At 47.5% G+C, this 12,601-nt stretch overlaps 1 protein-coding gene across 1 annotated transcript; it reads right to left on the reverse strand.

The window, feature by feature from the left end:
• Positions 1-4,753: 4,753 nt before the first annotated feature.
• LOC119321544 lies at positions 4,754-5,962 on the reverse strand. Its single transcript, XM_037595180.1, has 2 exons — positions 4,948-5,962; positions 4,754-4,845 (listed from the first exon to the last, which is right to left on the reverse strand). Exons 1-2 carry the CDS (start codon positions 5,960-5,962, stop codon positions 4,754-4,756), a joined length of 1,107 nt encoding a protein of 368 aa, XP_037451077.1.
• Positions 5,963-12,601: the final 6,639 nt, after the last annotated feature.

Genomic DNA, 12,601 nt, shown 5'->3' on the forward strand with positions numbered 1-12,601 from the left:
GTCATCCACTCTGTACTTATGGTGTGGTTGTTGAACTCCGTGGTGCCCTCCATTGGACGCTCTGTGGAGGGGCTATCCTCACCTGCTGAGATATGGAAGATTCTGTCCACTCAATACTCTGGCAAGGGCAATGTCATGCTCATTGCTCAGATGAGGACAAGATCAGGTTGCTGCGTCAAGATGATGGCATGTCAGTGATGACATACGTGGCAGAACTGCAGGCTCTGTGGGCTGACCAGGATAACTGTGATCCCTTGGAACTCTATGATGCGGCTTCAATCGAGTCAGGGCATAAGTGGATGGCACGCAGGCATGTGCTGAAATTTTTGGCTGGCCTCAAAGGTTGCTTTGATGGCAGGAAGGCTTCCCTGTTGCACCAACCTAGTCTTCCTACCATTCCTGAGGCCATTGCAGCGATGACTCAAGAGGAGGTGCGCCTATCCCTTGAGCATGCAGACATGAAGGTTGTGCCAGCTTCGACATTTGCAGTCACTGAGCGCATGGAGTGGGCAGATCCCACCAAATGTCATATCTGTGGGGAGGTAGGTCATTGGAAGAGAGAATGTCCAACTCGTGGCAGAGGCAGGGGATATAACAGAGGGGGAACATGCAGAGGTAGAAGTGCTAGAGGCAGAGGTGGATACTCAGAGACCTCATGGGGCCAGGCTTCTAGAGGTAGAGGTGGCTACTCAGGACACTCAAGGGGTCAGAGGGCTCACATGGCCGTTGTAGGAGACACTGGGGCGCCCAAAGGCAAAGATGTAGATGATGTTGTCTATGGAGACTTTGCTCACTGGGCCTCCACTGATGAAGGTAATCCGGAAAGAACATCTCTTGCTACTAATGAGAGTGCTCCAGAGTGGGTTCTTGACTCTGGAGCATCTAAGCATGTTGCTAGTAACTCATGTGTGTTCGAATCTTACACTAAGCATCCTCCCTCTCACACGGGCACTATACAAACGGCTAATGGCACAAAACAACCAGTCATAGGGGTTGGTACAGTAAAGTGTACTCCGACCATTTCCCTATCGTCAGTTTTACATGTGCCAGCCTTTCCTGTCAATTTGGTCTCTCTCAGTGCACTCATTGATCAAATGGACTGTCGTGTGATCCTTGACAAGTTCGGTTGCTTGATTCAGGTGTGACAAACGAGCCAGACGGTTGGGACTGGCACCAGGCATAGGGGGCTCTGGTACATGGACCAGGAGGTGCAGCCGGACTTGGTGTGTGCTACGACCATGGAGGATAAGGAGAAGCAGACGATGATCCATCACTTAGGATGGGGCATGTATCTTTTGATAAGATGAGTAGAATATTTCCGGATGTTATGTGTGGAATAGGCAAAGGCAAGCTGACATGTTATGCTTGTGAATATGCAAAACACACACGGGCCTCATATGTGAGTAAGGGGTTCAGGAGCATATCTCCTTTTATGCTTATTCATTCGGATGTATGGACTAGCCCGGTGGTGTCAATGAATGGGAAGAAGTATTTTGCTACCTTTATTGACTGCTATTCTCGCATGACTTGGATTTACTTGATGCGTCACAAGGATGAGGTGTTTAGCTGTTTTCAGAACTTCCATGCTCTTGTAAAGAACCAGTTTCAGGTACAGGTCAAGGTGCTCAGGACGGACAATGGAACGGAGTATGTGAATAACATTTTTGGGGCTTTCATGGCTGACCATGGGATTCTTCATCAAACTTCATGTCCGGACACCCCCCTCCTCATAATGGAGTGGCCGAACGGAAGAATCGTCATGTTCTTGAGGTTGCTCGGTCGTTGATGTTTACCATGAATGTGCCTAAGTTCTTGTGGGATGATGCAGTTATGACAACCACATACTTGATCAACCGAACACCTTCCAGGATACTTGGCATGAAATCTCCATCTGAGTTGATCATTGGAGATAATAAGTTTGTTGTTCCCCCAAAGTTGTTTGGTAGTACCTGCTTTGTTCGTGATCACCGACCATCTGTTGGCAAGCTTGATCCTCGGGCAGTGAAGTGTGTCTTTCTGGGATACTCGTCTAGTCGGCAGGGGTATAAATGTTGGTGTCCCTCTAAAAAACGCAGGTTTGTAAGTATGGACATTACATTCAGGGAGTCTGAGCCATTCTATGGTGAGCCGGCTGATCTCAGTCTGCTGTTTGCAGAGCTTGACCACCTACACCCTGTGCATGATGGTCAAGAGGGGGAGAAGGATGTGTCTCATACTCACGGTGATCCTGTGGACATTAACACTGATAATGGTGTGTAGGCTCATGTTCAACCAATAGTGGGTACAATTCCGGTTAGTACCATCACTGATGATGATGTGCGGGCTCATGTCGAGCCAACTGTCGACACACTTAAGATTGGTGCTCTCCAGGTTCCTGTTCGGGATCGATGGCAGACGAACACCCTGGTGTACTCTCGGCGGCAACCACAAGTGCAAGGGGAGCAGCAAGGCAGGGAGGCAAGAGTGCAGGGGGAGTAGCAAGGCAGGGAGGCAAGAATGCAGGGGGAGCAGCAAGGCAGTGAGGCAAGCTCATCTGACACAGTGGAGCTGCCCATTGCGTTGCGAAAACCTACACGTGAAGCGACAAGGAAGGGTGAGGTAGCAAGGAAGGCTCTGCCGAAGGATGATGCTTGTGATGACCTTGATATTGGCAATTTTGTGTCTTACAAGGCTTTGTCACCTTCATATAAGACGTTTGTTGCCTCTATGCAAACTGTGTCTATCCCTAGGGATTGGAAGGCTGCAAAGCAAGATCCGAAGCGGCGTGAATCGATGATAGAGGAGTTAGAAGCATTGAAAAAAAACAAGACATGGGTGCTAACCACATTGCTGGCAGGAAAGAAAGCAGTGAGTTGTAAGTGGATTTTTACTGTGAAGCAGAATCCTGAGGGCAAGGTGGAACGGTATAAGGCTAGATTGGTCGCCAGAGGATATAGTCAAACTTATGGAATTGACTATGATGAGACATTTGCTCCAGTTGCAAAGATGAACACGGTACGGGTATTGGTCTCGTGTGCTGCAAACTTTGGGTGGAAATTGCACCAGTTAGATGTCAAGAATGCCTTCTTACATGGTGACTTGAAAGAAGAGGTATACATGGAGATACCGCCAGGTTTTGGCACAGAACAGACTACGGGGAAGGTATGCAGGCTGAAGAAATCCTTGTATGGTCTGAAGCAATCGCCGAGGGCATGGTTTGATAGGTTCAGACGAGCTGTTTGGAATATGGGTATGGCCAATGTAATGGTGATCACACGGTGTTCTATAGACACACTAATAAGAAGATCACCATTGTTGCAGTGTATGTTGATGATATCATCATCACTGGAAATAAAGAGAGTGAAGGGGTGTCTGAGCAAGGAGTTTGAGGTAAAAGACTTAGGAAATCTAAAGTACTTCCTTGGCATAGAAGTGGCTCGGACAGAGAAGGGAATATCTTTGTGCCAACGAAAATACACCTTGGATCTTTTGAGTGACATGGGCATGATGAGATGTCGTGCAGCCCCTACTCCAATTGAACAAAATCATCAAGTAACAGCACAATCAGGTGAGCTAGTGAATAAGGAAGATTATCAGAAGTTGGTTGGGAGGTTATTGTACTTGTGTCATACCAGGCCTGACATTACGTATGCCGTGGGGGTGGTGAGCAGATACATGCATGAACCAAGGAGTGGGCATCTTGATATTGTTCACAGAATCCTGAGATACTTGAAGGGGACTCCGGGTAAAGGGTTGTGGTTTGCGAAGAGTGGACATCTTGAGGTGGATGGCTATAGTGACTCTGATTGGGCTAGCTGTCAAGATGATAGATGATCAACTTCAGGTTACTGTGTGTTTGTGGGAGGAAATTTGGTGTCATGGAGAAGCAAGAAATAGAATGTTGTGTCTAGATCAACAGCAGAAGCTGAATATAGAGCATTATCTCAAGGGTTGTGTGATATGCTCTGGGTGAAGCACCTACTATGAGAGTTGAAACTCTTGAGGAAGGGACCCTTAAGGGTGTGGTGTGACAATCGGTCAGCTATAGCCATTGCTAATAACCCAGTTCAACATGATAGGACGAAGCATGTGGAAATTGATCGCTTCTTCATTAAAGAGAAACTTGATGCTGGGATCATCAGCCTTACTCATGTCAGCTCTGGGCAGCAGTTTGCAGATTGCTTGACAAAGGGACTGGGAACAAAGGACTGTAACTTGGCGTGTGACAAGATGGGGATGATAGATATCTACCACCCATCTTGAGGGGGAGTGTTGAACCGGTATGGGCCCTAGCCCATAAAGATCTGTCTCTTGGGCCCAAGCCCATGAGAGGTGCTGACCTAGAAGAGGAGCCCCTCTTCCCCCTGCCCCCGTGTGAGCCGCCAGACACGAGAGGAACCGCTTGTGAGTCACCAGACACCACCTGCTCTCCTCTCTGTAGGTACTCCCCCTCTCGTCTCAACACTTAACATGAGATATCCTGCAGTTTTTTTTTTTTGCATGGACACTGTCTCGCAGCAAAAATAGAATGTGGCTTGTATGCACTACTTTTAGTATTTGTAATAAGTTGGTGAGTAGTTGGAAATTAGATCAACTTGCTGGTACGTTTTTAATGCTGAATATCCTTAGAACATATAATTGTAAAAATGTAGAATAAGTCATGTACATGCTAAGATGTGGACTAAACTAAAAAGAAGGTTAAGTAACACTTACATCAATGCACTGTAGGCAAGGTGCGGCTTCAAGGATAAACAGTGTCCAGTTCAGATCACACTCATTGAAGATATCCCAAAGAAACACAGAGGTCAGGTTTCTGAACATAGCAGTGAGCTTCTTCGGATGTTCTGGCAGAATCCAAATCTATAGCAAGAATATAAATACACAGCTGAAATTGGTAGAGAAGAACATATGGTATGTAAATGCAGAAGATATTTAAGTGGTGCACAGAAATTAATTGTCCTACCATTTGGCAGCTGAAATTGAGAGCAAGTATCGACATGTTGCTGGCACTCCTTGACAGGCACTCGCTCAACGCGAATGGCTCCTGCCATGCCCGGGCTCTAGAAGAGAGTCTTACAAAGCGAAGCTCAGGAACATAGCCGAAGCTCAATGGAGGGTTCTGGGAGAACCAATAATGGCACCACACTTTCCTAAGTTTAGGGACAGAAATGAGCTCGATCAGCATGCACCCAACGAAGCTGAATTCGAGCTCCTGGATTCCAGAGTGCGGCACGTCGATCTTGAGCACGGAGTGCAGATCAACCAGTCTGAAGGCACACGGGCTGAGGTGCCTGAGCCTACCGCAAGCGCTGATGAGCTCGGTGATGTCAGAATGGTCAAATACAAGGCGCTCGAGTGCAAGACTCGTGAGCCAAGAGAAGGCGACCTGGTAGGCGCGGCAGAAGGACATGAACTGCCGCGCAATCTCATCGAGCAGCGGCTCGGGGGGCGGCAGGGACGTGCGAAACTCAAGGCATTCGGTCTGGCCCAAGCTCACGACGTCCTGGACGAGGCGGCCTATGGTGTTCAGGTGAGGAGAGGAAGGCATGTAGAAGCCGAGGACGAGGGACTTGAGGGCGCCACTCTCGGCGAGGGGAACCCCGGCGAGCAACGACCGGACCGCGCCCGTGAACGCGTCCGTGGCCTCGAGCGGCGTCGCGCCCTGAAAGTGAGCAACGTTGAGGTCCACTCGTGGGAGGTGCTTGGGGAGGTGCCGCCACTGCGTCGAGAGCACCCCGGCGCGGACCGCCTCCCGCAGGTCGAGGCGCTCGAGGATCTCGAGGAGGAGGTGGTCGGGGAGACCGCTGATCCGGTCCGCGCCGGCGTTGAGCTTGGGCGGCAGGGCCGGCCGATTGATTGAAACCCTAGCGGCGGCCTTCTGCTCCGAGGCCATGGCTCCTCCGGCGCTCCGCTCCCCACCTCCCGCGTGTGGCCGTCCATCTGGACCGGACGGGGAGCGCCGCCTCCTCCTCGGCGCGACCATCTCGATCCGACTCTCCTTCGACCCCCGCCGGCAAGCCGCTGAAATCGATAGTCCCTAGCGGATCTAGGATTTGAAACCAGGGTGGTCCTAAAACCAAAATTTGACAACAAAATGTCATGTGAACGTTCCAAGTAATTACCAATAGCACATATAAATAGATCAATATGGTCTTACAATCATAATAAAATTCTCAGTTTTGCAATAATTCTGCAATAAGGATTTACTTTCAATCAATAAGGCTAATTGGGGGCAGAAATGATGTGCGTGTGTTCGGTTCATGTACTGGATAGCATAGCATAGCAAAAATACAGACCCTAAATCAGAAATTGGGTGTCTCGGCACCTTAAATCGGGTTAACTGGGGCAGGACCGCAGGTTGCTGATTTGCTGCCGCCGGACAGGTGACTGGGCGGCTGCCGCCGGCTCTGTAGGCGGCCGGGGGTACGGGTGCAGCCGCGCAGGGCAGGGTCGCCGTAGCTCGCAGGAGGCGCAGTTGGTGCCGACGGCCGGGTGGGCGGGAAGGAGAGGCGGGAGCGGGGAGCCTCTTGTGCGGCTGATCTCCGGGAGGCGACCGACGATGAACGATGAGGCGGCGGGGATGGGGCGGCTGAGCGGCTGGGTGTCAGGGAGATGGGGAATGCGAACCAATTTTTTTTTCTGGATGCGAACCAACTGGGAAGAACTGCGTGGTGTGTGCGCTGTACTAGGTCAAATATGTTGTTGGCCTTATTTTTTTCCCCTGTCCACCCTCTGCCCCCGCCCTCGTGGTGGGAATTGGATGGGGAGAAACTTTTTTTCTTTTCCACTTTCTCTCCCGTGTAGTGTGTGGCTAATTTTTTAAAATAATACTCCCTCCGTCCCATAATGTAAGGTAAACGTTTCAAGACTGTGCACCGGCCGACTCGCCCGCTCCAACGCGCTCCTGCTTGGTGGGTCCTACGCGAGATGAGCCCAGCCCGGTCTTATCCTTCTTCATGTCCACTCATTCCTTACCAAAGTCAGATGCATCTCCCCTGTTTCCGCTGCTGCAACCCACATCACGACGGTGAGGCTGCCGTCTCCCCCTGCAGCTCCCCCGTTTCCACCGAGGCAAACCACATCACGCCGGCGAGGCCGCTGTCTCCCCCCACTGCAGCAAGGTCGCCGGTGAGGTCGTCGTCCACCCCACGGCCGGCGATTTTCGCACGCGCATGCCCGGCGCACTCCGGCTACTCTCCCAGTGCACCATCTCAAGCTCCAGCAATTTTCCCAACTCTGGCGAACGAGCTGTATAACTACGACGGCGAGGAACACCCATGACACGGGGATGCTGGAACCACTACTAGGGAAAACGCTATACACAGAGGTATAGCAGTAGCGTTGGTCAAAACTCGGCGCTAGCGCTACTTAGTAGTAGCGCTTGTTGCAAAACCGCGCTACAACCATTATTTTAGCAGTAGCGCGTCTTCACAGAAAAGCGCTACTACTAAAATTTCCTCACTAGTGTCGGTAGGCTAGGAATAGTAGCAGCGGTTCTCCCAGAAGCACGCTACTGCTAAAAACATTGTAGCAGCGCGTTTCTGGTGTAGAGCGCTACTGCTATGTAAAAGAAAATAAATAGAAAAATAAGTAGAAAAGTAAATGAAAATGAAAGAAATAGAAAAAGGAGAAATGAAAAAAAGAAAATGTAAAGAAAACAAAAGAAAAAGAAAACAGAAAACAGAAAGGGTTAGCTGTAGCGCATTTCTCTAGAACACGCTATAGCTATCTTAGCTATAGCGCGTTTCGGCAAAACGCGCTACTGCTAGTTTGACTCAAATCCCGGTAGCCCGGCCGGGCTCAAAATTTCGCAAAATCCTTTCCCCCCCTCTCTCTACTCCCCCCTGTCCCCAACTGCTCCATCGCCGCCGTTGCCCTGTCGCCTTCGACCACACCGCCACCGCCCGAGGCCGCCTTCGACCACACCGCCGCCGCCCGCCACCTTCGACCACACCGCCGCCGCCCGAGGCCGCCGCCTCGACCTCACAGCCGCCGCCCGAGGCCGTCGTCGACCTCACTGTCGCCTCCCTCGAGCTCGCTGCCGCTGCCCTCGACCTCACAGCCGCTGCCCGAGCCAGAGCCTGCCCTCGCCGCCGACCGTAAGGTTATGCCTCTCCTGTCCCTACCCTCCTATTTCTCTCTACTAGGGCAATTATATATATGTTGATACTGTGTTGATGTTCATATGAACCCTAGGTGTTCATATGAACCCTAGATTTTTTACGGCAGTAGGCATTTTATAGCATTTAGGAAAAATGATTAGCAATTTTTTTAGGAAATTAGCTAGGGCAATTTTTATGAAAATTCCTAAACAGAAATTCCATTTAGCTTTAAACTAATAGAGGGTATATAAATAATAGTAGCATTTAGATTTAAATTAACAGAGGGTATAAACAAAAAACACTTAGCTATAAAAAATATTTTGACTATGGACCTGAATTTGTTCCAAATTTCATTCAAATGAAATTTGAATTATTTGGACTATGGACCTGAATATTTTTGAAGAAATTGGGTGTAGGTACTAAGATCTTGCTGTGGAAATTCTGGTGAGGTCAAAAGGGTTAGAGAAATGTAGTTCCTAGACTTTTAGCTTTAGACAAAACAAAAGTATTTAGCTATAAATAAAAAATAGTAGCTATGGCATTTAGCTATAAACAAAAAACAGATTTGTTTTTCTTTTCAAAAACTTGGTCAAACAGAACAGTAGCTATGGCATTTGGATGTTCATTTGCATATTCCATTATTGTTGATTATATCTTTCATTGAAGTGGCCATGTTATATGGAAATTCCTCAATAGTGTTTGCTCATGTTATATCTTTTCATTGAAGTTGTTCGATTGTGCCGAAGTGGCTTTGTTGTTTCCAGGGAATGATGCTGAGTGGCCTATGTTTTGCCGGAATGTTGATTCATTTTTGTTCCGGCAAATTTCAGGTTCTCGATTTGTCCACTTTTTAGCAAAGGTCATGCCGAAATTTTCCGTGAATTTCGGCATGACTTGTGCTACAAACCAGGACATATCGAGTGCCCGGGATTTGCCGCACCAGGAAGGAGTCAACATTCCTGCAAAACAATAGTCCTTTTTTATGTCATTATTCATTTTATTAGGTCTAGAATTAATTGACTAGATTTAATCATAGGAAACATGGCTAGCAACGATGAAGGACAGGGTTCTGGTGATTGCGACGACGTCTACCGGGCGGCAGACGAATATTTTAGCCTTACCGACGATCAACCGATGTTGTTGTTGGGCCCACCGGTGGCATCGGGGACTGAGACTGACACGTAGACTGGTGCTGAGACTGAGACCGGCGCTGAGATTTAGACCGACATCGAGACCGGCGCTGAGACCGGTGCTGCCTCGGGGAGCGGAGCCGGTGTGGAACCGAAAGCAAAGAGGCAACGAGTTCGTAACAACTCAAGACTACTAGACTAGTGGTCACGGAGGTGGACGACGGTAATTTTGAGCCAAAGGCGCCCGAGGAAGCGCGCGCGTGCTACGGCAATCAAATAGGCTGCATCGTACGGACAACCGCCACCATCAATGATGAGAAACTACAGAAGATAGAAAATATGAGGAGCTCCCTCCTAAAGAAGTTTCACCAGATATTCTTGTTCCCGGGCCGGAATGAGAAGGATTATGAATATCCAGACGAGGACCCGATAATGAAGAAGATAAACAAACACGCCATGACCAAGTTTAGCGACGCGTTGGCCGCCTGGAAAAATTGAGTGAAAGCAAAGATCAACGACGGGGAACCCTACTCCGAAATTGTAAAGGATAATCCGACAATCACGGAAGAGCAGTTTCAAATATTCAAGGAGGCTTGCAAGGCCGAAGCTGCCAAAAAAAAGTCTAACTACATGAAGGGGCTTCAAAAGAGGAACATTGGGAGCCATCACCTCGGAAGCCTTGGTTACAACGGAAAGAGGTCCAAATGGGCCAAGGAGGACGCGGAAGCCGCGAGTCTGGGCATCCCAGACCCCTTGGCGGATTTCACCGTCCCGCAGGAGCGTGACGTCCTGAGGGCCCGACACCGTTGGGACCCAGTGAAGAAGGTTTACGAGACAACACCGGTCATTACGGAGTTCATGAGACTGATGGTAATTTTAGTTTCTGATCAATTCGACTGCACACGTTAGTCATATTTGTAAACGATCCTTGTGCCTTTTGCAGAGAGAGCAGCACTGGATTGCGGCCGAAAGCGACTCGCCGTCTGAGGCATTGGCGAGGCCCAAGTGGGACGCTCCATTCAACCGGGCGTTGAACATATTGAAACAACAATCGCAACAACGGTAGCTGCCGCAAAACAGGCGATTGCAGATATATCTACTTCCTTGGTGACGGGCGTTTTCACCTGGACAAGGCAAAATCCAGAAAAAAATGCAGAGGACTTTCCCCTTGCTGACTTTTTGGGAGCACCTGCTCCCGTACCTGCTCCCGCACTGGCTCCCGCACCTGCTCCCGCATCGGCTCCCGCACCGGACGTGCTCGGTGGTGCCTCCTCTTTCGCTGAGCTCGACGCCCTCACAGTATCTGTCACACCGGCCCCCTTCAATCACTAGTGTAGAACCGGCCTTTAGTGCCGGTTCGTGAAGGCCTTTAGTGCCGGTTTGCCAACCGGCACTAAAGAGTGGGGACTAAAGGCCCCCTTAGTACCGGTTTGTCATGAACCGGCGCTAAAGTGCCACCACGTGGCACGAGCCAGGCCCGTTTGCGTGTAGGGCATTAGTACCGGTTGGTAACACCAACCGCTACTAAATGTTTGGGTGTTTTTTTTAACTTTTTCTTTAATTTTGTGTTTTCAATTTAATTTAGTGATTGTTTTACATTATAATGAGTTGTTAAATCATTAGGTGAAAGTAGCGCGGATTAGTTTCGACTGGATGCATTGGATAGCTAGCTAAGTGATCAAGTATATGCCATATCCATATTAATTATACTTGATCAACTATAATATATACGGATATGGCATATACTTGATCACTTAGGTAGGATCCATCCAGCTGAAACTAATCTGCGGTTTCTTTCATTAAATGATATAATAACTCATCATCATCATCATATTAATCATCATAGTCATGCATTACCGCTAGCTATATATATATATATCTAATCACCACCAGCACTACTAGCTTAAAGAAGAAACATTCACTTGTACCAGAAGCAAAAATATTATCGAGTTCAACATGATTGTCATGATATTTTAAGCGTTCATATATAACACCACAAAAGCAAATCACTTAAGTTCAGAACGAAGAACACGGACATGAAAGACAAGTACTAAGAGCAGCATGAACTAGCTAAATCACTCCTGCTAGCTACTCTCTCTCTGGTAAAATAGCATAGAACATGTATAACTCTCCTGATTCATCAAACTGGAGCATGCTGATGAACCTGTCTCCTAATCATGGGCTGTGCTTCTCATTGCTGCCCCCTAGTACTTCTCTATGATCGTTAACAATTTTCCTCAAATCTTTCACTATTCAACATTCATCGCTTCTAAAAATCCTGAATGCATTAATGTGCAATGCAGGATATCTTGGTCGTAAGCTAACAATTGACATGCGACCTTTAGTCTCGATCCCCTGAGGCACAACTGTCATCGGGAGTCCCTGTTGAAGAACATCGTATAGTACTTAATTAATATACTTAGCAATGATAGTTTAGCAGAAAAATTATGTATGCAAAAGATGCACTGAGGACAAATAGTAAAAATCTCACCATCATTCCTAAATAGATGTGACCGTAGTTCAATACCATCACTATTGGTCGCACATTTTGAGTACTAATATTTCTAAGTGCAGGAAGAAAATTTGTCTTGACAGTATGAAGATCCTCAAGCCATGAAACATAATGACTTATCTCCTCGCAGTTTAGTTCAGCTCCGGAACAGTAGTAGGTCCTGTCTACCAAGCGCCGAACATGTTTGGTTGAATGGAGATAAGCTGTCAATAGAAATTAGTTGTCAATTATTTTTGAATAAGCAATATCAAAAACAAAAATATAGTTGAGAAGAACTCACATAATGGTAGAACTGGAGGCGTCTGCACATCGACCCATATCTCTCTATTACCTTCAATATCATCTTCCGGACGAATATCAAAGGTGATAATCATACCAGGCTCAAATGCATAAGCCTTGCATAGTGCTTGCCAAGTTTTGCATTCAAAATAGGTGTACGTGTGTGTATTGTATACTTTGACGTTGAAAGTATAACCATCATGCTCAGTTTTTAGGTAAACTCTCTTTACCTCCATAGTTTCCATATCTTTGAAACCTATCTTATTCAAGACAAAAATTCTTGCATGGCAGGGGATGCGCTAGTAGAATAGTAAAAATTAAAAATTATAAGTCAGGTAAATGAAGCATATATATAAGTCATGCTTAATTACGAAAAAAGACTTGTCGTTGTGACTTACTGTATCGAATTTGAAGGTCTAATCCAGCTTGATGCTGAATTGCCTACCATCAACAAGGAAATTTTTGTCGCACTGGCCGCGCTGATCTTCACAGTATTCGCACATAATGAATTTTTTTCCGTCGTCAGACGACATTTCCTATGTTCATATTAGGCGAAACATTAAACACTTACTAATTCAATTAATTCAACTACTTCTATT

The sequence above is a fragment of the Triticum dicoccoides genome, chromosome 6B (genome assembly GCF_002162155.2).
Source record: "Triticum dicoccoides isolate Atlit2015 ecotype Zavitan chromosome 6B, WEW_v2.0, whole genome shotgun sequence".
In the NCBI taxonomy this organism is placed as follows: Eukaryota; Viridiplantae; Streptophyta; class Magnoliopsida; order Poales; family Poaceae; genus Triticum; species Triticum dicoccoides.

What these genes read in the sequence shown, in the direction of transcription:
- LOC119321544 (XM_037595180.1), bottom strand. Translation starts at nt 5,962, where the DNA reads ATGGTCGCGCCGAGGAGGAGGCGGCGCTCCCCGTCCGGTCCAGATGGA. An exon ending in TGCTCTCAATTTCAGCTGCC is followed by an intron (nt 4,846 to 4,947) that starts AAATGGTAGGAC and finishes TTTATATTCTTG; the next exon opens with CTATAGATTTGGATTCTGCC.